The sequence below is a fragment of the Phaseolus vulgaris genome, chromosome 7 (assembly GCF_000499845.2).
Source record: "Phaseolus vulgaris cultivar G19833 chromosome 7, P. vulgaris v2.0, whole genome shotgun sequence".
NCBI classification, from domain to species: domain Eukaryota; kingdom Viridiplantae; phylum Streptophyta; class Magnoliopsida; order Fabales; family Fabaceae; genus Phaseolus; species Phaseolus vulgaris.
Window position 1 is genome coordinate 7,749,592 of NC_023753.2, and position 24,586 is coordinate 7,774,177.

The 24,586-nt window shown below is 36.3% G+C and overlaps 1 protein-coding gene across 1 annotated transcript; it reads left to right on the top strand.

Annotated features, from left to right (window-relative positions):
• Positions 1–808: 808 nt before the first annotated feature.
• On the top strand, positions 809–4,319 carry LOC137827714 (trihelix transcription factor DF1-like). The gene is made up of 3 exons (XM_068633992.1): positions 809–853; positions 1,005–1,367; positions 2,263–4,319. The coding sequence occupies exons 2-3, from the start codon at positions 1,063–1,065 to the stop codon at positions 3,905–3,907; spliced, it is 1,950 nt and encodes a 649-aa protein (XP_068490093.1). The 5' UTR covers positions 809–853; positions 1,005–1,062; the 3' UTR covers positions 3,908–4,319.
• Positions 4,320–24,586: the final 20,267 nt, after the last annotated feature.

The following is a 24,586-nucleotide window of genomic DNA, read 5'->3' on the forward strand; positions in this document are numbered from 1 at the left end:
TTTCCCCACTAAACATTTTCTTCTCAAAAGGGTATTTTGGGTAACTCCGGGATCTACACACAGTAAAAATAAAATAAAATAAAAGTTATAGAAGGTGTGAAACCCAGAAGAGAAAGAAGGTGATGTAAATAAAATATAGAATAGATTAGCTTCAATGATTAAAGGTCAATGCAGGAAGCACATTAGGGCCTGTTTGGTCTTTTCTCAATGAGTACGCCTAACCGCTACTGAAGTCCAAAAAACACATCCCAAAAGAAAAAGCAACAAACCTCATCTTCATCTTCATCTCCATCTTCATCTTCATCTTCATCCCAAGCAAAGAAAATTAATAATAACGCGAATTTAAGTAAAAATATTATTAAATAGAAAAAAAAGGAAAAGAAAAAGGGTGACCTACAGGAGCCGGCCTTTAACTAAATATAGCTGGACAGACAAAAACCAACAATTATCTCCATCGTCCCTGTGCGCAGCTGTTAAAAAAATCTATGCATTTATTTATTATTTCATAAATAATAAATAAATAAATAAATACTACCACATACCTGCATCTACTTTTCCGTGCCACTTTTCTTATTACCATATCAAAAAGAGCAGAGTCAGGTGAATTTATCGGTCGAGAACAATTAAACAATAGAAGAAATGAAAAATAAAAAGATTCCGCAGCTCAAAAAGAGAAGAAAAGGAAAGACGTAAAAAGTTAATTAATTAATGAAAAACAGAGAAAAGGGAAATATTTATTATTCTTATTGCAGTTAATTATTCCTCGTGTTTATTATAGATATAATAAAATAAATAAACAAATTAGTTCACCCCGCAAAGAAAGGGAGAGAGAGAGAGGGGGGATAGCGGTTTGGTATGTATGTATATACACATATACATAATAATGATAATAATAATAATATTATTATTATTACATAAAATAAAAAGCCATCAAAATTTTGAAAGAATTCACCACCCTTTTAGCTGTGTTTATATTTTTAATTTTTCTCCTCGTCTCGTGTCAGCTGCTGTAATTGCTGCGGTGCTGTTTTGGAAAAGAGGGAGAGAGACCCAAAAGAGACTATGCTTGGGGACTCAGCTGTGCTGGGAGCAGGAGGCGGAAGTGGCGGTGGGGAAGGTGGCGCCTCCGTCGATGCAGTGGGCGGGGTGACGCATGAGGGGGCGGTGGTGGCGAGCGGAGGCGGTGGCGGAGTTGGATCAAATTCGGGGGACGACGAAAGGGGTAGAATCGACGAGGGAGAACGTAGCTTCGGTGGTAACCGGTGGCCCCGACAAGAGACTTTGGCGCTGTTAAGGATACGGAAGGATATGGACGTGGCGTTTCGAGATGCAAGTGTTAAGGGTCCTTTGTGGGAAGAAGTATCCAGGTGCGTCACTACTCCAACTCAACTCAATTATATTAATCTTTCGTTTTATTATATATATCACCTTTTTCTTCTTTTCTTTTTAGTTTGCATCTTCTCCTTCAATTCATCACTTCACTTCTTCACTTCAATTCATGTCAGTTTTTCAGTTCCTGGATTTTCTTTTTTCTTCAAAAGAGATTAATGGGGTGCGGAGATCTGAGAATTCAATTCGCTTTGTTTTTAAGTTTTATTCTCGGAAATGTATTCAGTGTTTCGCTCGCTTCAATTCCAATTCCAAATCCATCTTTCCTCTCTCTTTCTCTCACTCACTCTCTTTCCATGGTTTGGATTTTGCTTCCTTTTCCTGCTTCTTTTGTGTGTTTTTATTTTGTTTGGGAGTTTGAGCATAAAATAATTAGAAAAGAATTTAGATGTGCAGTGTACATGATTTGGGTGTGATTTGCTTTTCTGACATTCACTTTGGTTCATGTCCTATTTTCCAAATAAGTTACCGACTTGAATTGAGCTATGAAAAGCGAGATTTTTCTTCCCCCTTTATTTCGCTTACCAACTCCTACGGGAAATTAAGGAAGAAGATTATCTGTCAAATCTTCTAACTTGGGTTCATGTGTTTCTCATGGGAGACATGTCTGTTCATCAATTCATGCCATTTTGTTACTCAAAACATCCATTACGTCCAACTTTCACACTTTCTTCCATCTCTCTTTCACTTACTTTCTTTCCCTTCCATCATTTCCAATGCTTCATTACTTCATCTCATTTTTATTTCATGTTTATATCACGATCCCAATGCCTTTTACCCTTTGTCCTTAGCTCAATTTGATGAGATAAGATAAACCCAGAGAAACTCTACTCTACACTCTCTCTCTTCATTTTGTCTTCTCTTTCTGCGCAGGAAAATGGCAGAGCTTGGGTATCACAGAAGTTCCAAGAAGTGCAAAGAGAAATTCGAGAACGTGTACAAGTATCACAAGAGAACCAAAGAAGGTCGAAGTGGGAAACAAGATGGAAAAACATATCGTTTCTTTGATGAACTACAAGCCCTTGAGAATCACACTCCAACACCGCATTCTCCCAACCCATCACCAAAACCACCACAATCAGCGCCATCAAGAGTAATTGCAACAACAGCTGCATCAGTGTCACTACCAATTGCAACAGCAACAGCTTCATCATTGTCACTTCCAATTCCAACAACAATAACAACAGTGCCAATGCAGCCAATACTGTCCAACACCACTCTCACCAGTACTGTCCCCCATATCACTGTTCCATCAACAACAACACTCCCTATAACCATACCCCAGCCCATTCTTACTACCCCATCAATACATCTCTCAATTCCTTCTAACCCTCCAACAAACCCTACCATCAACACAACCCCACCACCCTCTTTCCCCACGCTCCCCACCGACACCTTCTCCAATTCTAGCTCCTCCTCCACCTCCTCCGACGAAACATTGGAAGGTAGGCGCAAGAGGAAGCGCAAGTGGAAGGACTTCTTCGAGAGACTAATGAAGGAAGTGATCGAGAAGCAAGAGGATCTACAGAAGAAGTTCTTGGAAGCCATAGAGAAACGAGAACACGACAGAATAGCAAGAGAAGAAGCATGGAGAGTCCAGGAGATGCAAAGAATCAATAGAGAGAGAGAAATCCTCGCACAAGAAAGATCCATAGCCGCAGCCAAAGACGCCGCCGTCATGTCATTCCTTCAAAAAATAGCCGAACAACAAAACCTCGGTCAAGCATTGAGCAACATCAACCTCGTACAGCAACCACCACACCAACAACCTCAACCGCCACTGCAACAATTACCACCATCTAGTGTAGCGCCGCCTCCTGCACAACAACCACTGCCCGCGGTTGTTACACAGCCAGTGGTGTTGCCAGTCTTCTCACAAGTGACCAACATGGAGATAGTCAAAGTTGACAACAACAACAACAACAATAGTTGTGAGAATTTTACGCCATCGAGTTCTTCAAGGTGGCCAAAGGTGGAGGTTCAGGCATTGATAAAGCTTCGAACGAACCTGGATTCAAAGTATCAAGAGAACGGACCAAAGGGTCCTCTCTGGGAGGAGATCTCATCCTCAATGAGGAAGCTCGGGTACATCCGAAACGCGAAAAGGTGCAAAGAGAAGTGGGAGAACATAAACAAGTACTTCAAGAAAGTGAAGGAAAGCAACAAGCGGAGACCGGAAGATTCCAAAACGTGCCCTTATTTCCACCAGCTTGACGCGCTGTACAGGGAGAGGAGCAAGGTGGAGGGCGTGGCGGCGGCGGTGAAGCCTGAGAGCACGGTGGCGCCGCTGATGGTGCGGCCGGAGCAACAATGGCCACCTCAGGAGGAATCGATGAGGGATAGGGATATCAGAATGGAGGACGTGGAGAATGAAGAGGATGAGTACGAGGAAGAGAGAGATGGTGAGGGAGAGGAAGAAGAAGATGATGAAGAGGATGAAGAAGGTGGTGGTGGTGGGAAATATGAGATAGTGGCGAACAAAACAAGTGGTGGTTCAGTTGGGGCATCAACAGAATAGAGTGATGAAAGAAGGTGGTGGTGGTAGTAGCAGCGTGAGGTGGGTCAGAGAGAGTGCTGGGGTTGTCGGAGGAGGTGGTGGCCATTGTGGTGGAGAAAGAATTTGAATATTCACGTACGGTGAAGTTACACATGGCATGGGTATCGACCTGTGGAAGATGAGGTTTGGTTGGTACTTTTGTTGTAGCATATAGTCAGTAAGATTATATGTTTTTCTCTTTTCTTTCTTTTCTGTTTCATAAAATTTGTTTATTTTTTGGGATAATAATAAATAAGTCCAATCAGAGAGGAATTTAAGATAGAGACCAATAAAGAAGAGAGAAACCTTAATTAAGGTTGTATTTTTCTTTTATCTTCATCTTTTTTTTCTTACGTTCCTGGTGCTGTAAATGGGAGGAGATTAATTCCGGTTTTGTCTTTTTCTCCATGCTTTCAGTTTTGACATCTTCTTACTCTTCATATGACTGCCATTGACTTTTCTTTCCTATTTTTTTTTCTTACTTTAGCTTTTTTCTTTATTTTCTATAATACCCATATTTTGGTACACATTAATTTTTTACACCAGTAGAAGGTGCTCAACTCAAATATTTTGATTATATATTACTTAAATACATTTTTAACATTAATCATTTAATTATTTTATTGAGTTGGTTCGTTATAAAACCAGTCTTTATCATTATTTATTAATTACGTGATATGCATTTAGACCTGTCACATTAATCTGAAAAACATATAATATTGTGTTATCGTTAAATAATAACGAGTATCATTTAACTTTTCTTAAGACTCATAAGCAACAAAAACATATTCTTGGGATATTAAAATTAAATTTATTGTATTTACACTTACCAACAAATTTATTACTACAGAACTTTAGTTTTAGTTACATATATACACTATAAGTAATTATTAAAATGTAGAGTACTTGGTGAGTAGAGAGGAAAGGTTGGTGAATTAATTGCCCCGTTTTCCGTTTTGCACTAACTTATTAGCGATTTGTCAGATATGATAAGAGGGTGAGAAAATGATGGAATTTCAGTAGTGGTGGTGAAGAAATGAAAGAAATAAAAAATGATAAAATTAGAATATATTAAAGAAGGGTTAAATTGTTGGGACAGTGACCCTACATATTTGCATTGTAAGAGAGGGTAGAAGATGGCAGCATCACACATGGAGTGATAAACCCTTGAAAGAGGGTCCACCAGGGGGAATCTTGTGAGTTGTGAGTAACCTCACTCTGAAAAGAACCTAAAACACTAGCATGCAGTTGTTGTCTCTGTGGCACTGTGCAGGCAAGGTGATGTGTTTCTCTTCATGAGTGTCAGTCCTAAGAAAGAGATGAAGCTTCATCATCATCATCATCTAAAGGGTCAACTTTTTCTGCTGTTAATGTGCTTTTGTCAGGCTTTCATCAGCATCCAAATATCTAATCTAATCTAATCTTATGCTCATCTCTCATCCCGTTTCTGAAACAATTGTACTTGTTTCAAAAAATCATTAAACTATTCATTTTCTTCTCTTGTTTTTTCTGTCTTAAAAGAGGTATATATTCATTGGTTTATAAGTAACGGATGGGTGAGACTATGTTGTGCTTTTGGTATATTATGTTATATGTATATATATATATATATATATATTATGAATGAGAGATTGCTAGAAGGAACAATTTTCGATTTCGAATAAAACAGGTCATTATTTTTCTTTGAACTCGCATGAACAATGATTTGGTGGGTATCTAATTCTCCTCTTTTACGCTTTTTGTTTATGTTTTCTTTCTAAATCTTCAGATTTACTGTTGCCAATGCAAATCATAGTCCTCATTTTTCCATGTTAATTTATCAATTCCAAGGTCATTTGACAGTGGAATCGTTTATCCGTTTCATAATTTTCCTTTGAACTTTTTACAACTAGGATGAATGGGGTATCCAATTCTCTTTTCTTATATTCTTTAGTTCTATTTTTCCTTTTTATATATCTATTAAATAAAAATATCTAATTAGAGAGTATTTTTTTGTTTTTTCAATTTGATATTTTTAATACTCTGTGTTTTCTTTGTTTAAATGTGTACTTTAAATATTACAGTTCAACTTGAGAAAAAAAAAACATCTTACATTTTATCTTCTTATATGCACATTCTTTTTAATCCACTGTGTTTTTTTTGCTTCTATATACTTGTAATTTAAAACAATTTTCTTTTAAAAAAACTATTGATAGTTAAATATAATATTTGTATCACGTTTTAAATTATTAATTCTAAATCTAAAATATAATTTATTCATTAGAATGTATTTGAAATAAGTTTTAGTTATAATATTTAATTTTATAATTTCTAACTATATAAAAATAAACATGTCTACATGATATGGATGCTTAGATATTAGTTTGAATTATTTTTTATTCATTATAAGAAAATTATTAAATAAAATTAATTTTAAAAACAAAAATAATTAGTTGTTATATTAATTAAACTAAATACTATTTTAAAGGTTAAAAAATTATTGGTATCTAAATTAGTTTTATTTTTAAATTAATATCTAATTAGATACTACATTTTTATATATTAATTTTAAAATTTAAATAATTAATATTTAAAATTTAGGTAAAGTAATTAGATATTAATTTAGAAATTAATAATTTTTTTAATCTATAAAATAATATTTAATTTTATTATATAATAATTAATTATTTTTTATTTTTAAGATTATTATTATTTGATGATTTTCAAGTAATAATGATTATTAGATTTGTACCAGAAATGTGTTATGCTTTACATCATATTGTAGTATCAATTGTTTATTTATGAATAAAACTCATTGAACCTCGACTGATCTAACTTTAGTAATGTGAATCTATTATAAGAGTTATTTCCCAAATTTTCTTTCTGCTTATAAGAATTAAATTCAATTTATCTTAAAGAAAAACCAACCTTTTCCAAGCATTAATAATCCTTTTCCTACTTAAATTGAAGCTTGAAGCCTCCAGATTTGCCATCTCCATCTATATGCTTTAATGATTTTATCAATAGTATTTGTGCTTCATCACCATACGGTTTTACTATTTTTCATTATTATAACTTCATTATGCAGATCTAAATTACACCCTGCAGTCTCATATATCAGTGAATTGTTAATTCATAAATTCTGACAAAAAAAGGTACACCTAAGGAATACCTGCTACTGACAAAAGTCCCCCACCATAGGCTCAAATGAAGAAAATCCTCCACGTTATGGGTGAGATAATATAAAAGTAAGTGCAGGAGGCACAAGTATAATTTGAGTGATGAATGCATAGATTTTAAAACTGAAATTATATATAAATAGAAAATAATATGAAAGGGGAATGAAGTTTTATATTAGAAATTGTGGATTTGGGTGATGGCAGTGTCTCTTCTGGTTTCTTGGCTCTGATGATATGATATGATATGATGGTGCATAGCATATGTATTTGACTTATGTATGGCCTACAATTTTGTCCATTTTGATGAAAATGGTGACTATTTGGGCGTAAAAGATGTGCCCCCACAGTATTGATTGGCCTGCATTTACCTCTACGGATAGGAATAATTATTCTGTTACACAGCAACAGTTTGAGACATAAACGCTCCAGTTGCAGTACCTTCTTCATTCATATACGTGCATGCACAAAAGTCTACGGATCCTATTCCTTTGTCGGATCATCACTCACACACTTTCACCTTATTCATTGCCTTCACTCTAATCTCATCTCAGAGACCTCACACTTCGGAAACGAACTCTCTCTAATACCCTATACATGCTTCACTTCTTCCTTTTATTCTCCCATTTTCACTCAACTTCTGTTTTACACTTTAATCCTTTCTTCCTTTTCCTTTTTAGGTTTTGTTAACTCTTCACTTAGACAAAAAATTCAAGTATATTGTAATAAGGAATTATATACTATTATAATTGTGCATTATACCTTTGGAATTTATGAGAATGATTGTTTGATATAGTTTAAGTCTATGTGCTTGTGTTTGTTAGTTAGGGGATTTTAGCTAGTAATTGGTTTGATATCTCTTGTTTCCTTTGTATAAGTGGCTTGCATTTATTAATTTATTATTGCCGATAAAAAAAATAAAATTGTGTATCCTCTATTTAAGAGATTTCTTTTTGACGATATCTACTATACAAATTTGAACCAACGTGTTTTTTTTTTTAATAAAATAAGTATATAAATCAATTTAATTTAAAACTTTTATTAAATTATTTTATGTTTAAGATTTAATTTAGTGATACATTTTATATGGTATATGATTTTTTTTATTAACAATAAACAATATATACAAATGAACCACTTTATGGGTGATTTAATCCATTTACAAAGAAACTAGGATAATCTAACACTAGACAACTACTCAAAACACTAATACTGTCAAAAACAAACTCGATCACCAAAATAAAGCAAATAAAGACAGACTAAAGGATCAAGACACTAGTCAGAAAAAAAAAACAAGCAGAAGGAAATTTAGAAGAGAACCAATACCAAACTTTTAATTGAGCCAAAGAAAAGAGCTCAGAATAATCCAAAACTTCACTTTTAAAAATAATCTTATTTCTATGAGTCCAAATCTCACTAACCACTGCAATCCAAATATTCCTCATCCCTAAATCAATTGACTCCAGAGCATTACATAACCTGAACTTCAAAAAATGGGAGTGAGCATGAATGAGGGCAACCGACGAAATGCCTAACCATGCATAACAAAGATTTCACACAAGCCGTGCTATTTTACAATTAAAAAACAAATTGTTTAACTCCTCCTCTTTAACCCCACAAAACACTTCCGATCGCAATCCCATGTCTATGTAAATTAGCCTTAGTAGCAATCCTATTTCCCAACACCCTCCAAGCGGTAACCTGAGATGAGGGAAAAACCTTAATTCTCCAAAACAAATTAAACATCATCGACCCGTCCACCTCATGAACACCTCTCAGAATCCTATAAGTCGAATTAATTGAGAACTCTTGAAACTTATTGACTTTCCAAACCCACCTATCAACTTTGTCCAAGACCGAGCACAATCCGTGCAGTACCTCCAGAAGTTGTCTAACTTGGACCTTCTCCCAATCAAATAGACTTCCTTTACACACTAGAGACCACTCTCAACCATTTTGCCCAAATCCCACTACGATCCAACAACATATCTTTCTAGACACTCAAAGAAAAAAGCCTTGGAAACTTAGTCTTCAAGGGTTAATTACCAACCCACCGATCTTCCTAGAACTTGATAGTCTTCCCGTTGCCAATTTCCCAATTTAAACTGTCTCTAAAATTACTACCCCACTTCTTGGATGTTATTCATACATTTTATATGGTATATGTGATTAGGAGCCATGTATATAGTCAATAAAAATGGGTCTTGAATGGTTGGTTGATAAATGTCTAATTTCAGTAATATTTCATATTAAAATATAGGCACTTATGAGGATTTATTGCTAATTTACATATAAAATAATCCCTAATTTATGAATTTATAAATTTTTACATTTTTTATGATCTTTATTTGAAAAAGAGTATTTTATTCCCAAATTTGGTGTTAATTGCAGATTTCTAAGGAAGATTGGAGATTTGGATTAAAGATGAATGATTTGAGCCAAAAAGATAAAGATAGAAGGTCCCAGAATGGAAAAAGATGCAAAGAAAGATTGGGCCTTTTTATGTTTTATCATTTAGCCCATTAGCGCGACACAATAAACAACCTAACCCTAGAAAACTAGGATAAATAGAGGGTTAGAGGCTCAACCTTAGGGGGCCAGATTGAGAGGAAAAAACACCATAGAGTGAATTGTAACCCAATTGGGAGAATTGAAGGTGCTAGAAGTATGCGTGGCTAATTCTACCCTTTGGGATTGGGAGTAATCTGCTCAAACTCTTATGTATTGAGGTGATATCTTATATATTAATATTCAGTTCTTGATTGATTATTGGTATTATTGTTTTACTTTTAATTTTCCGTGACAAATTGAGAATCTTAAATCTGACCGGGAGGTATTTTTAGGGTTCGGACCTAAACAACAATACTTAACATATTTGAGTGCTAGGAATAGACTTGAAATGTTAATTGTTATTAAACGTCTGAGCTTCGTTCTAAGTTGTTCTTATAATTATGCGAGGGATCGATAGTTAGGGGACATTCTTAAGGATTTTATATGCGAGGAATCGATATAAATGATTTTTATACGGGCATCAATTTCAATCAAAGAACTTAATATTGACATACTAATCAAAATACTTGATAGTGAGAGAGATGAAACTAATCCTTATTTTTCCAATTGAAACAACTAATTCTTTGTTTGTTTTCTTATTAATCAGTGTCACCGCAATTAATTCAAAACTCTTTTAATTGTTCTATAATTATATTTAGCGATTATTGTACTCGATAATTCACTGTTCCTTGTGGGATCGATATCCGTCCTTAGGGACAATTATTACTTTTGACAAACGCGGTGCACTTGTCGTAAAAAGTCATCAAGTTTTTGGCGCCGTTGCCTGGAAACAGTTTTGATTTGTTGAGTATAATTCCCTAAATATTGTGAATATACTAACTATTTTTTTATGTGAATAAATTTTTTAGTTTTTGTTTTTTTTTAGATTTGAATATTTTTGTAAAGATTTTGTTTTTATTTTTAGCTGTGAATAATTTTTTTTTTTCTAGATATGTATATATATATATATTTTTTTTTAAAAGATTTTGTTTTTTTTTTCTAGTTTTGAATATGTAAAAAAAAAATTTTAGATGTGAATATGTTTGTGTTTTTAAAACTGTTATTTTTATGTTAATATTTTTTCTTTTAAGTGTTTTTTTTATTTGTTTACTTTATTTCTTTTATTTTGATTTTGTTTTGTTATATTTTATTTTATTCTTTACTTTTTTGTTTTTATATTGTTTACGTAGTTTTTTTTACTGTAATTTATTTATTTTATATTAATTTTGTTTTGTTATATTTTATTTTATTCTTTATTTCTTTTTTTTATATAGTTTACGTAGTTTTTTTTACTGTAATTATTTTATTTTATTTTATTTGGATTTGAATTTTGTTTTATCATATTTTATTTGTACGTTTAGCTTAAGTGGTTTATTTAGAGTTTACGTAGATTTTATTTTTATTATTTTCTTTGATTTCATTCTTAGTTTTTATTTTACGCAAGATTTTTTTTTGCCATCTATATATTCTGTTTTAGTTTTCTTAGTTAGTTAGTTATTTAATTTTTTATTTGTTTTATTTTGTATTTTTGTATTTTTTATATATTATTCTTGTTTTTAATTATTTTATTTTTCTCTTTGTTAAAAATTATAGTTTTATTATTTTATTTAGTTTTTAGTTTTTATTTAAGTAAGTTTTTGCTTCTTTTATTTTATTTTATTTTGTTCTTTTTTCATTTACTATTTATTTTTCTTTCTTTTATTATTTTAAATTTTCTGTTTTTCTTTATTTCATTTTTAAAAAAAAAAAAAAACTATTTACTTGTTATACTAATCTTTGCTTGAGTTGTCTTATGATATTAAGAAAACAAGTTTTTATAGATTGAGCAATTGAGAAGACAATCCGGAAGAATAGAAGTTAAAAATAAAGAAAAAAGAAGCAAGGAGAGAAGTTAGAAAAGACTGAGAGATGATGATGACGGTACTTATCACCAGTTGAGAGAGAACATATGGTTTTAATAATGAAGTGGCTAGGAAATTCTGTCTAGCCAATCACTCCTATCAAATAAGCCCAACTGGTAAACCATGGAGAATTTCAAGGGAAACCCAACCTATGTTATGTATTTTGACCTGGGGACAAGTTTTATTATTTAGGGGGCAAATCCAGCAAATGAAGCAAAGACGGTAGATAAAGATTTTAACAAAAAGCTGGATGACTTCTTAAGAGGAGAGGATTGAGCAAAAATATGGTTTTATCTTTCTAATTCTCTTTTCTTTTCAGTTATTTGAATTTTGTCTTATTTTATCTATTTTATTTTTCGGTTATTTTGTTTTCTGTTTATTTGCTTATTTGTTTAGTTTGTTTGTTTATATTGCTTATTTTGAATAAATATCCTGTTTTGTTAGTTTGTTAGTTTTAAGTCTTGAATTATCTTTCTTGAATAAACTTCAGTTTTAATTTGTTTGTTTTCTAGTTTATTTTTTTCAAATAAAAAAGAACTAGAATATTAATTTTGAATTGTAGAAAAAAAGAATTTGTGTTTAAATATTAAATAGTGAGATGAATTAGACACATGTTAGAAAAGAAAATATGATTGAATCCTTATTCAAATGTAGTTAAAAGTATGATACATAAATTTAACAGGATGATTGATTAGGACAGATAATGACAAGACAAAAATGAATTAGACCAATTAAACCAAATGAGTGTGTGAACCTTAAACAGTTTGAGAGTTTACTGATGAATTGACAATTGTGGGTGCTTAATTTTTATTTTTGTTGCATCATAAAAGAGCATGAAGATGATTGAGGCATTTGTTTGTGTTAATTAGGAGTCAGGGCCAAAAAGCCAACCTTTATATTAGAATTCCATTTTTTTATCCCTTTGGGCCAAGAATTTTTTTGTTAATATTGCACCTTAATCTTTATTGATATAATTTCCTACCCTTTAGCATGTTTAAGGAAGGAGAACATAGATGCAATACATATAGAAAAAGGAATGGTTGGTTCTGATTGTGAAAGTCAAAAAGTTGAAAATGGGAAGAATCTTTTACTATTATTGAAAAGAAAAAAAAGGAACACAAGAAGAAAAATAAATAGAAAAGAAAGATAGAAAAATTTCATGAAAATCATGAAAAGTCAGAAAGAAAATGAGGGAAAAGGTGACGTCGAAAGAAAGTGGTAATTAGATAACATATATGTTCTCTATAATTGAATCGTAGATATGTTCTTCTTCTTTAATATGTGCATTTTGTTATGTAAGAAAAACCAATATTTTTTGGAAGCCCGGCCTCATTACAACCCTGGAAAAGACCTCAAGATTCATGTTTCTAATATGTTTGTGATTTGAAGATTAAATGAAAAGCAACTGTGATTTGTTATGATTCAGTGAAAATAGAGAGAAACAAACACTTACCCGTGAGCATATGAGAAGATATTCCTTGATGAATTGTCATTTATTTGTTTTGATTTGATCCTGGAAATTGATTGTGTCTATAATTTTCTATATTTGAATTTGGAAGCATCATAAGTTTCTAATTTGATCTGTTGTTTAGTGAATTAAGCTGTTTGATATTTAAATTCAAATATATTCATTTACTTTGCTTGAGGACAAGCAAGATTCTAAGTTGGGGAGAGTGATAAGTGTCTAATTTCAGTAATATTTCATATTAAAATATAGGCACTTATGAGGATTTATTGCTAATTTACATATAAAATAATCCCTAATTTATGAATTTATACATTTTTACATTTTTTATGATCTTTATTTGAATAAGAGTATTTTATTCCCAAATTTGGTGTTAATTGCAGATTTCTAAGGAAGATTGGAGATTTGGATTAAAGATGAATGATTTGAGCCAAAAAGATAAAGATAGAAGGTCCCAGAATGGAAAAAGATGCAAAGAAAGATTGGGCCTTTTTATGTTTTATCATTTAGCCCATTAGCGCGACACAATAAACAACCTAACCCTAGAAAACTAGGATAAATAGAGGGTTAGAGGCTCAACCTTAGGGGGGCCAGATTGAGAGGAAAAAACACCATAGAGTGAATTGTAACCTAATTGGGAGAATTGAAGGTGCTAGAAGTATGCGTGGCTAATTCTACCCTTTGGGATTGGGAGTAATCTGCTCAAACTCTTATGTATTGAGGTGATATCTTATATATTAATATTCAGTTCTTGATTGATTATTGGTATTATTGTTTTACTTTTAATTTTTCGTGACAAATTGAGAATCTTAAATCTGACCGGGAGGTATTTTTAGGGTTCGGACCTAAACAACAATACTTAACATATTTGAGTGCTAGGAATAGACTTGAAATGTTAATTGCTATTAAACGTCTGAGCTTCGTTCTAAGTTGTTCTTATAATTATGCGAGGGATCGATAGGTAGGGGACATTCTTAAGGATTTTATATGCGAGGAATCGATATAAATGATTTTTATACGGGCATCAATTTCAATCAAAGAACTTGATATTGACATGCTAATCAAAATACTTGAGAGTGAGAGAGATGAAACTAATCCTTATTTTTCCAATTGAAACAACTAATTCTTTGTTTGTTTTCTTATTGATTAGTGTCACCGCAATTAATTCAAAACTCTTTTAATTGTTCTATAATTATATTTAGCGATTATTGTACTCGATAATTCACTATTCCTTGTGGGATCGATATCCGTCCTTAGGGACAATTATTACTTCTGACAAACGTGGTGCACTTGCCGTAAAAAGTCATCATTGGTTCAAAGTGAAAACAGAATAATAAAAAAGTAATTAGAGTCACTACTAGAAAACTATTAAATATAAACCAATTTTAGAGATAAAAAATAATTAGTTGCTTTAGATATCAACTTTAAATAATTGACAACTTGCACCTCGATGTCGACTCATCACATCCTGGGGTTGAAGAAGGTCCCAAGGGTTCGGTTGTTCGCCGATTCAAGTGGTACGTAAGTTGGGTTTAGAACAAAACCTATGTAGCTAATTAAATACCAATTTATAAATTATTTATCAATAATAGAAATAATTTAGATACCGATAATTTTTTTAGTCTCTAGAATAGTATCTAATTTAATCAATGTAACAACTATTTATTTTTTGTTTCTAAAATTTGCTTCTATTTAATATTTTTCTTGTAGTAAGTCAAGTGTGAGACTAGAAAAAGGATGTGTCGTTAGAAATCTTCAATTCTTCTTCTTTCTAACATAAGGCAACCATTCATCCTCCTTCTCTCTTCCTCAGCCATTCATCATCTTCTCTCTATGTTTTGTACACCGAGTTCTCATCTTTTTTTGTGATCTAAGTGTGCAAGTTAGTAAATGATATGATGAGTAATATATCTTGGAAATTCTAATTTAGATGAGCTTTTCCATTTCGTTTTCCTTCTTACACTACAAAAGTGTCTCAAATTAGTTAACAAAATAAAGCGCCGATCGAAAGAAAATTCTATTAGATTGAGTTTAATCGATACTAGACCCACAATATATTTAATATAAATTTTTAAAATCTTTAAGTCATGTTTGTCAAACTGACACATAAATTAATGTTTTAAGAAAATAAAATAAAAAACTAATCATAAATTATGAGTGTTGGAGATCACACATCGACTACAGATTAGAGTCTTTCATAGTATGTTGGAGATCCCACATCGACTAGAGATGAGAGCCTTTCATTGTATATAAGTGGGTGCAATCCTCATTCCTATGAGCCAATTTTATGGGGTTGAGTTAGGCTTAAAAGTCCACTTCTTAACATGGTATCAGAGCCATTTTGAGCCTATCCTAGCGAGTATTTGTTGGGCTTATTGTGCCACCCGCTATCGGGCCGCTATCGGACCACCCATAATATATAGTCCCACGCACGAGCTTCTATCTATCACTCTCGGCGTGAGGGGGGTGTGTTGGAGATCCCATATCGACACATCGACTAGAGATTAGAGCCTTTCATAGTATATAAGTGGGTGCAAACCTCACCCCATTGAGCCGGTTTTATGGAGTTGAGTTAGGCTTAAAGTCCACTTCGTAATAATGAGTACCCATTTATGCTACTCTATACTCTAAAGTGGTCTCAAAAGTTTAAATAATAATTTTTTAGGGTCATTGTAGTTGATGCAAAGGTAAATAAATAAAAATAAAAGTTAAAATGGTGTGGATGGATCGAGTTGAAAAAAAAAATATTTTTAAATCAGGTAGCTAGATGGTTTCCCTTCTTACGATATTTCCTTTTTTTAAAAATTTCATTTCTTCGTTTCTGCAACCCTAGCCATAACCTGTTTACCATTTACTCTACATTGTTAATTATCATTTACCCTAACTCTATAACCCTTTCTCCACAATTGTATTACAATAGTTGTTGGGTGGTGCCTTATGAAGGTTTTTGGAGCTAAGATTGGAAAATTGTTTCAAATCTTTGCTAGTGTGAGCCAAAATAGTTTAGCTACAAACGACGTGGTGGTGGAGAGCTTAAATAAGCATTGTTGTGGTCAACCTAATGCTTTCAAAGTGGAGTTGAAATCGTGTAAGGTTTGTTATCTGACTTCGTATTGTAAAAGTGAAACAAACTCATAATTTCATTGTGGTTTTGTGTTTGAAATTGTAATTTGATTTAGGTTGGAAACAATTTTATTAGATTTATTCGGTTTGGATTTAATTCGTTTAATTCTCGATTTTCCTTATTCTGTTTAGAAAAGTCAAGATAGTAAAAACTTATGCCTTTCCAAAAGTTTTGAAAAACAAATGTTAGGTCTAAAAACAACAATATATAGCAAGTAGGCAGACTATAAATGTAGTATCCCCCATAAGGGCACTATGATTTTTGAGCTCCAATGGTATCCAATTTTCTAGCTTCATGACAAATATACCTTGAATTGAATTATACATTACTCTTTTGAAGGTACTCTACGTTCATCTTCAAAAATCTGAAGATTTATCTAAAACCTTAGTAGCATTATCAATATCATTTTGTTTATCTTTGTTATTATATGCTTTCATTTCCTCAGGGGTGTCTTTGAACCATTTGATTTAGATCCTTTTTGTAATTGATGGTGCAAGAATAGAAAATGAAGTGGTAGAGGTTCCTGAGTCCTGCAAGTTCTTGTTGATCAAATCCTAAGTTAGTCAAACATTTTATTAGTAAGGTCTCCTATATCATGTGTGTATTACAATATTTATATTGTATTTTCTAGTTCTACATTACATGCCTATATGTTTATTCATTAGAGAGAAAAAAAGGAGTTTTATTTATCTATAAATTCTTCATTTCTTAGTCCCTACTACCTTATTTTACTCGTTCAGAAGAGGAGACATATTAATTAGGGTGTTGATGTGAAGGTTAGGAGGCATGCAAAAAATATCATGATGAGTCTTTCTAAACTAACTGGGAGATCGATGTTTGATATGAAAGATGGGGTGGAAATTCTCATCCCACAAAGAGTAACTGAATTATCTATTTAAAAATAAATTAAAAGTATTTTCAATATTAAGGCAACTCTGAATTGCTTTGAACTTGCGTTTGGGCTTAAGGTGAATTTTATGAAGAATAGGTTAGGAGGTGTGGGGGTAAAGCAAATATCGATCCAGCGTTTTGCGACAATTCTTAATTGTGAGGTGATGACAATTCCTTTTGTTTATTTGGGTTTGCCGATAGGAGGGTGTCATAAGAAAAAGTAGTTTTGGGCTGGGGTGATAGATAGAGTGAAAAGAAGACTGAGTAGTTGGAAAGGCAGACTATTGTCTATGGCAGGGCGAATTTTCCTTATCAAGTCGGTTCTCTCTTTTATCCCTTTGTTTTACTTATCTCTTTTCAAAATGCCCGTTGGGGTGGCAAATGAGATAGTGAGTATTCAAAGGAATTTCCTGTGGGGTTGGGGCTCTGATGGAAGAAAGGTAGCGTGGGCTTCTTGGAAAAAGGTGTGTGAAGCGCGGGAGGATGGAGGGCTTGGCGTCCTCGACTTAAGAATTTTTAACTCAGCTTTACTCGGTAAATGGATTTGGCGTCTGGGGTTGGATAAGGGTGGTTTTTGGAAGGAGGTACTTGTTTCCAAGTATGGGGGCTGGAGAAATTTGAGAGCGGGAAGGGGAGGAAGTTCGGAATCCCTGTGGTGGAAAGATTTAAGGGAGGTGTGGAGCTTAGAAGGGTGGTGTCAGAATTTTGAAGATGCTGTGGCTTGGAAGGTGGGTAATGGGAAGGAAGTTATGTTCTGGGAAGACAATTGGGTGGGTAGGGGGGGCGTTGAAAAGTGTTTTCCCGAGGCTGTTTTCACTTAGTGTCTCAAAAGCTTCTACAGTGGCAGAGGTAGGGGCTTGGAACAACAATGTTTGGGTTTGGAAGTTTGGTTGGAGAAGGAATCTTTTTTAGTGGGAAAAGAATTGAGTGTGTCTATTGTCTCAGGAAGTTCAGGGTGTGAGCTTGAATTTGGAGAAGGAAGGTGGTTGGGAGTGGAAGGAAGGGGAGGAGGTAGGGTATTCGGTTAAAGCTGGATATCTCCGTCTTAGGGGGGGCCGAGTAGGGGAGAGAGAGGGGGATTTTATGAAGTTCTGGAAGTGTAAGGTTGTACCTTCTGCACATGTTATGGCTTGGAGGGTGTTGAAAATAAGTTGGCTACTAAGGCTAACTTGGAAAAACGTGGGATCACGGTGGTAAGTTCTGTGTGTAGTCTTTGCGGGGTGGAGGAGGAATCTCACACTCATCTGTTCTTTGAGTGTAGTTTTGCGTGGCGAGTGTGGAACCTTTGTTGTGCTTGGTTGGGCGTGCAAAGTGTGTTTCATAATGTTCCACTGCTAAATTTCTCTCAATTTAGGTTGAGCAACGAGTCTGTTTCAGTAAATGAGGTTTGGGGAGTGATTTGGATCGCGGTCGTCAACGAAATCTGGAAACATAGAAATAGAGTTATATTTAGAGGGGGTGTAATAGATGTATTGGAAGTTTTCGCTTTGGTGCAACTAAAGGCATGGGCTTGGGTTACTTCCAAGTTGTAGGATGCAATCTTTTCCTTCTTTGATTGGTGTGTTGCTCCTTTGGTCTGTATGAAGATGATGTTTTGATGTTTTGTTTGGGTATAAGAGTGAGGGTTGTAGGCGGTTCTCTCCGGATTTATTTAAGTATTTAGGAGTTGGCGGGGTGTGCGTTGTGGAAAAGGTTAAAGGTCGTGTGTTTTGTATAAGGGTTGGATCACTCCTAAAGTGACTCACATTTATTCATTGTTTATTGCTGATAAAAAAAAAATTGACTAGTACGTATGGGTGGTAAAGCAGGGCGGGCCATCCGGGCTGGCCTGCAACTCGTTAGTAAAACATGCGGGGTGTGCTCAGTTTTTCAACCCACTGACCCGCTTCAGTCCGTCCCGCATAACTCGCAACCCAACAGCGGGACAGGGCAGGCTTGCCCGCCAAAAAAAAAGTTTGTGTTGACTTGGGTTGGGCTTGACAGTAATAACTTGAACTAGAAAAAAAATATTAATGTTTTTGAATTAACTATTTTTAATGTAGTGGTGTTTATGTTTACTCTTTTTGAATTAGCTATTTTAAATGGAATCAATTTTGAATTAACTATTCTATGTCAATTTTAATAGGAATCAATGTTACAAGTGTTAGATATACTGCATCAGTTCTAATAAAAACTGATGCATTATGTGTAAAAATTAATTTTTAAATTATTATCACATAATTTTTAAATATAATTCTCCTTAATATATTTTATATTTTTACTTTAGTTATTGTTTTGATTTACAGTGATAGGATGCATTTTATTAGTTCTGATTATTTGTTTTGTTATTATTTAAATTATAATTAATATTATCTAATTTTTAATGTTTATATTCTTCTATCAATCTAGAGATGGAGGTAAGCTTCTTCTTCTCCAACTTTCCACACGATCATGATGAGAGGGACATGTGGAAGATTTTTCAGAGATGGGGGAGGATAAAAGATATCTTTATCTCAAGAAGGTTAAACATCAAGAGACAAAGGTTCGGATTTGTGAGGTTCCACGAGGTGGTAGAGGAAGATGAACTGGAAAGAAGGTTGAACGCCATTTGGATTGGGACTTGGAAGCTGAGGGCTAATAAAGCAATGTATTCAAAGGTAACAGGGACATCTAAATAGCGGAACACGGACCTGAATGGCTTGAAAGCACCACAACAGAGGTAGGAACGAATGGTATCTCACCGGGCTCACACTCATCCACCGGCTGGGTTCAACAACACGCGTACCTATGCATAAGCAGTGACCATGGACCGTCGACAACCATTCTTTCAAGCGGGGCTGGTGGGGAAGGTGAAAGCAAAAGGGCACACAGAACTGAACATGGCTCATATCAATGGGGTGAAGGAGGAGGTTGAATGGTTGAGGAACAATTTTGTTGGAAAACTGTCTGACGTAGGGATGGTGCAGGTGGTAAAAGAGAGCTTCATCATGGAAGGCGTCGACTTCATCCGAGTGAGATATCTAGGTGGCCAGTATGTGCTCTTGACAGGGGAATCGGATGGGATGATCCAGAAGACGTTAAAAAATAACAAGGAGATGATGGCAGCCCTTTACGAGTCCATTGTTCCGTGGGAGGAGAGTTTTGCAGTAGATGAAAAGGTGGTATGGGTTAGATGCAGAGGACTACCTCTCAGCATGTGGAACAGAGGATGCTTTGAACGTGTTGCCGCTCAAGTAGGATCCTTGGTGGAGGTAGACGGAGCTACGCTGGAATTCGAAGATTTGGAGTTCGTAAGGCTAAGAGTAAGGGCACCGGTGGGACCAGCCATTCACATGGTGACGGAAATGAAGATCAACGATATTCTCTGCCAGGTTGTCTTGGAAGAAGAAATTCTTTCGCTCAACACATGTGGGTATCGATTGCATGGCAGAGGGGGTGAGGCACGAGGAGACGATTCAGACGAGGGGTCGGAGGAGAAGTTCGATGAGGATGTACTAGAATCGGAGGGCTTTGACGCGGATGCTCAAGAATTTCAGGGGAGTAAAGACGTCGAAGAATGCTCAGTAAAGTTCTCGGCGGAGGACGCGGTGGGGGAAGGGGGCGGCGCCAGTACAGGTAGCTCTAGCAAGGACGCGGGGTCTAGGGCTGAGAGTAGGTTGCCATTTTTGGAGGATCAAGTAGGCTGTTCGTGGAAAGTGAGTGCAGACAGGGCTCATTCTAAGCATGCGCCAGTGCAGAAGGAGGATGGGACATCTAAGAGGTTGTCAACGGCTAGTAGAAGTGCAAATGCGTTTGACCTAATTTTTAATGGGCTAGATAAGGCCCAATTACACGAAGGGAGTGAGTTTAGTATCTTTGTGGGTCTGGGCTTGAAACAAATGGAAGATGAGTAGTTAGGAGGGGTGCCGTCAGCAAGGAACACAAAGTCAGGGGTGGATGATGCGGTGGAGGCCAGGGCTAGCAAATCCGACAACGAGAAGAGTGACGACAACCCCACGGATGGTAGCAACAGGTCCTCGTCCAGGGTAGAGGCAAGCGGGGAGGACGTAGTGGGCAAAGTGAAGACCACGGAGGAAGACGACGGCATGGGGATGTATACACTGAGGACGAGGCGCCCTGAACGCCTATGTGAACTGTCTCCGACCAGCCCACCTACTCAGGTGTATCACATCCGCACCAGGGCTAGAGCGAAGGCGATTGAAACAGGTGCAGTGAGCGGTGATGCGACGAGGATGGCGAAGAAGGTCAACGACGAAATGAAGATGACAAAGGTGAGTGGGGGGCGCAAATCTGTCATTATTAACGAAAGGAGACTGCGGTCCAGTCCGGTAGGCGGAAGGAAAGGTATGGTGGAGGACAATTCTCAGGCGGTTGTTGTGTCCAGTCGGCAAGATGCAAGGGTTGGTTCTCTGAGCGGTAACAATTTGTCAGACGGAGCTGTTAGGAATTGCAACAGGCTGTATTGGATCAACAATGAGCACTCGAAAGTGGTGAGAATCTGGACCATCGGAAAGGAATTGGGGTTCACCTTCTCGGGTGAGGAAGAAGTGGTGGTAGGCCGTATTCAAGCTATGGAAATTCGGGATAAGGCAGGAGTCAGGAAGGAAAATGTAAGCAGAGTGGAGAACAGTATATCTGATGATGAAGGTAATTAGTATGAACATAAGGGGTGTTGGGGGTCCTCACAAAAGGAAGTATCTGAGGGAGTTGATTCATAAAGAACAGGCAGGTATGGTGTGTCTACAGGAGATCAAATGTAAGGATTTGGGGTCGCATGAGATTTTCAAAATGTGGGGTTCAAATGAGATTGAGTGGGTTGTGAACGGGAACGTGACTAATGCTGGAGGAGTAATTACGATGTGGAGGAAAAGTTGCTTTTGTCTTAAAACTGTCTTTAACGAAAGTAACTATAGCATTATCGAAGGGGAATGGAGGCTAGAAGACCCGATACAGACTGTGGTGGTCAATATCTACAACACAGGGTCAGTGTTAGAGAAGAAGGCAATATGGGGGGAGGTTCGGGAGAAGAAATCGACAAGTAATACGAAGGTATGGTGTGTGGTTGGGGACTTTAACTCCATCAGGTGCCCAGGCGAGAGGAGGAATGTGGGTTGTGACGCCGATCACAGTAGTGAGATGAGAAGGTTTAATGCGTTTATTGAAAGCTCTGAATTGGTAGACTTACCAATGTTGGATAGAAATTTTACGTGGTATAAACCTAACGGATTGATAAAGAGTAGAATTGACCGGTTCTTAGTGTCGAGGGAATGGTTGGATAGGTGGCCGGACAGCAAATACCGGGTGTTAGACAGGACGGTGTCGGATCATTGTGCGCTGGTATTAGACACGATCATCGTGGACTGGGGGCCGAAACCGTTTCGTTGCTTAGATGTTTGGCACAAAGATAGAAGGTTCAGGGAGTTAGTCCGCAACAGATGGCTCAGTTATGAAATCCAAGGTGGAGGTTTATTTGTGTTCAAAGAGAAGTTGAAATTGTTGAAGGCTGACTTAAAAGAGTGGAACAGGGAGGTGTTCGGCAATGTCTTTCAGCAAGGGGATGAGATTCAAAAAAGGATACATGAGTTGGATGCAAAAGATGACGAGAGTGAGTTGGATGAGGCGGGTAGGGAAGAGAGGAAGTGGTTGTTAGCAGAACTGAGAAATAATAACCTTAGTCAGGAGGCCCGCATCAAATGGCTGAAGCAGGGGGATTTGAACACAAAGTACTTTCACTCGACCATAAAGTGGAGAAGAGCAAGGAATGGGTTCAACGGGGTGAGAGACAATGGTGTGTGGTATGAAAACCAGGGGGTGGTGAAGGTTAGAAAGTATTTCAGAGAGATTCTCTGGCGATGATAGTTTGAGCGTCAAGCTAGATAATGCAAGTTTTAAAAGGATCTCTGATGAAGACAGTATCTGGTTGGTAGGAAGGATTTCTGAGGAGGAGGTTAAGGAGGCGGTGTGGAGCTGTGGCAGCGATAAAAGCCCGGGACCTGACGGCTTCAATTTTGGTTTCATCAAGTTATGTTGGGAGGAGTTGAAGGAAGACATCTTTAGGGCAATGCGTAATTTTGAGGAAGATGGGAGATGGCCACGGGGGACGAACGCCTCGTTTATATCGTTAATCCCTAAAGTGGAAAACCCCCAATGTTTGAACGAGTTTAGACCGATATCTCTGGTTGAGTGCATGTACAAAATTGTGGCAAAGATTCTGTCAAACAGGTTGAAGAAAGTTCTGCACAAGGTCATTGATGAGAGGCAGTCGACGTTCTTGGAAGGTAGGGGGATTGTGGATAGTGTCTTAGTAGCAAATGAAGTGTTGGAGGATATTTAGAGGAGAAAGAGTAGCTGTATCTTCTTTAAGGTTGACTATGAGAAGGCATACGACTCAATCGATTGGAGGTTCTTGTTCTATATGCTGGAGAGATTAGGCTTCTATGGGAGATGGGTCGGATGGATTAAAGCGTGCCATGTGTCCTCATCAGTGTCTGTGCTTGTGAATGGGAGTCCAACTCAGGAGTTCAAGCCTAGGAAGGGGATGAGACAAGGAGACCCGTTGACACCGTTTATGTTTCTCATTGTGGCAGAAGGACTAGCCGGAGTGGTAAGGATGGCGGTTGATAAGGAATTACTAGAAAGTGTGGAGATCGGAGGTAGGCTCACCAAGGTCAATATGCTTCAGTTTGCGGATGACACGTTTTTTCTTTGTAAAGCGAGTGCTCATAGTGTGTTTGTCATCAAGGCCATTCTTATATGTTTTGAATTAGCGTCCGGGTTGAAGGTTAATTTCCAGAAGAGCAGTGTTGGAGGGATAGGGTGCAATAATCTCTTGATACAGCGTTTTGCGACGGTCTTGAATTGTGCCACGATGAAGACTCCGTTTAAGTATCTGGGCATGCCTGTAGGAGGAAATCACAGAAGAAGCAAGTTTTGGGAAGAGGTGGTGGAAAGAGTGAGGAGGAGACTAGGCAGATGGAAGGGTAAGTTTATCTCGATGTCTGGTAGACTGTGCTTGATTAAGTCGGTGTTATCTACTTTGCCTTTATTCTATATGTCTCTTTATAAAATGCCGGTAACGGTGGCGAAGGAAATTGTTAGATTGCAGAGGAATTTCTTGTAGGGCTGGCGGTCAGAAGGTAGGAGAATCGTATGGGCCTCATGGGCTAAGGTGTGTGCACCAAAAGAACAAGGGGGGCTTGGTATGATCGACATAAGGCGCTTCAATATTGCATTGCTAGGAAAATGGATTTGGCGCCTAGGTTCAGAGAAGCAGGGTTTGTGGAAAGAGGTGGCGGAGTCAAAATATGGAGGCTGGAGGGACTTACAAAGTCAAAGGAAGAACCGATTGGATTCTCTCTGGTGGAGGGATCTGAAGGAGGTTTGGGCTCAAGACTTTTGGAAGGATAATTTTGAGGCCAACATATTGTGGGAGGTTGGGAATGGGAGGGAGATCAGGTTCTGGGATGATAGTTGGGCAGGCAATGTAGCCTTAAAAGAGTTGTTCCCGAGGCTTCATTCTATATGTACGAACAAGGAGTCTTTGCTTTGGCAGGTTAGGGAGTGGTCCAAAAGTTTAGGGTGGGTATGGAAGATAGA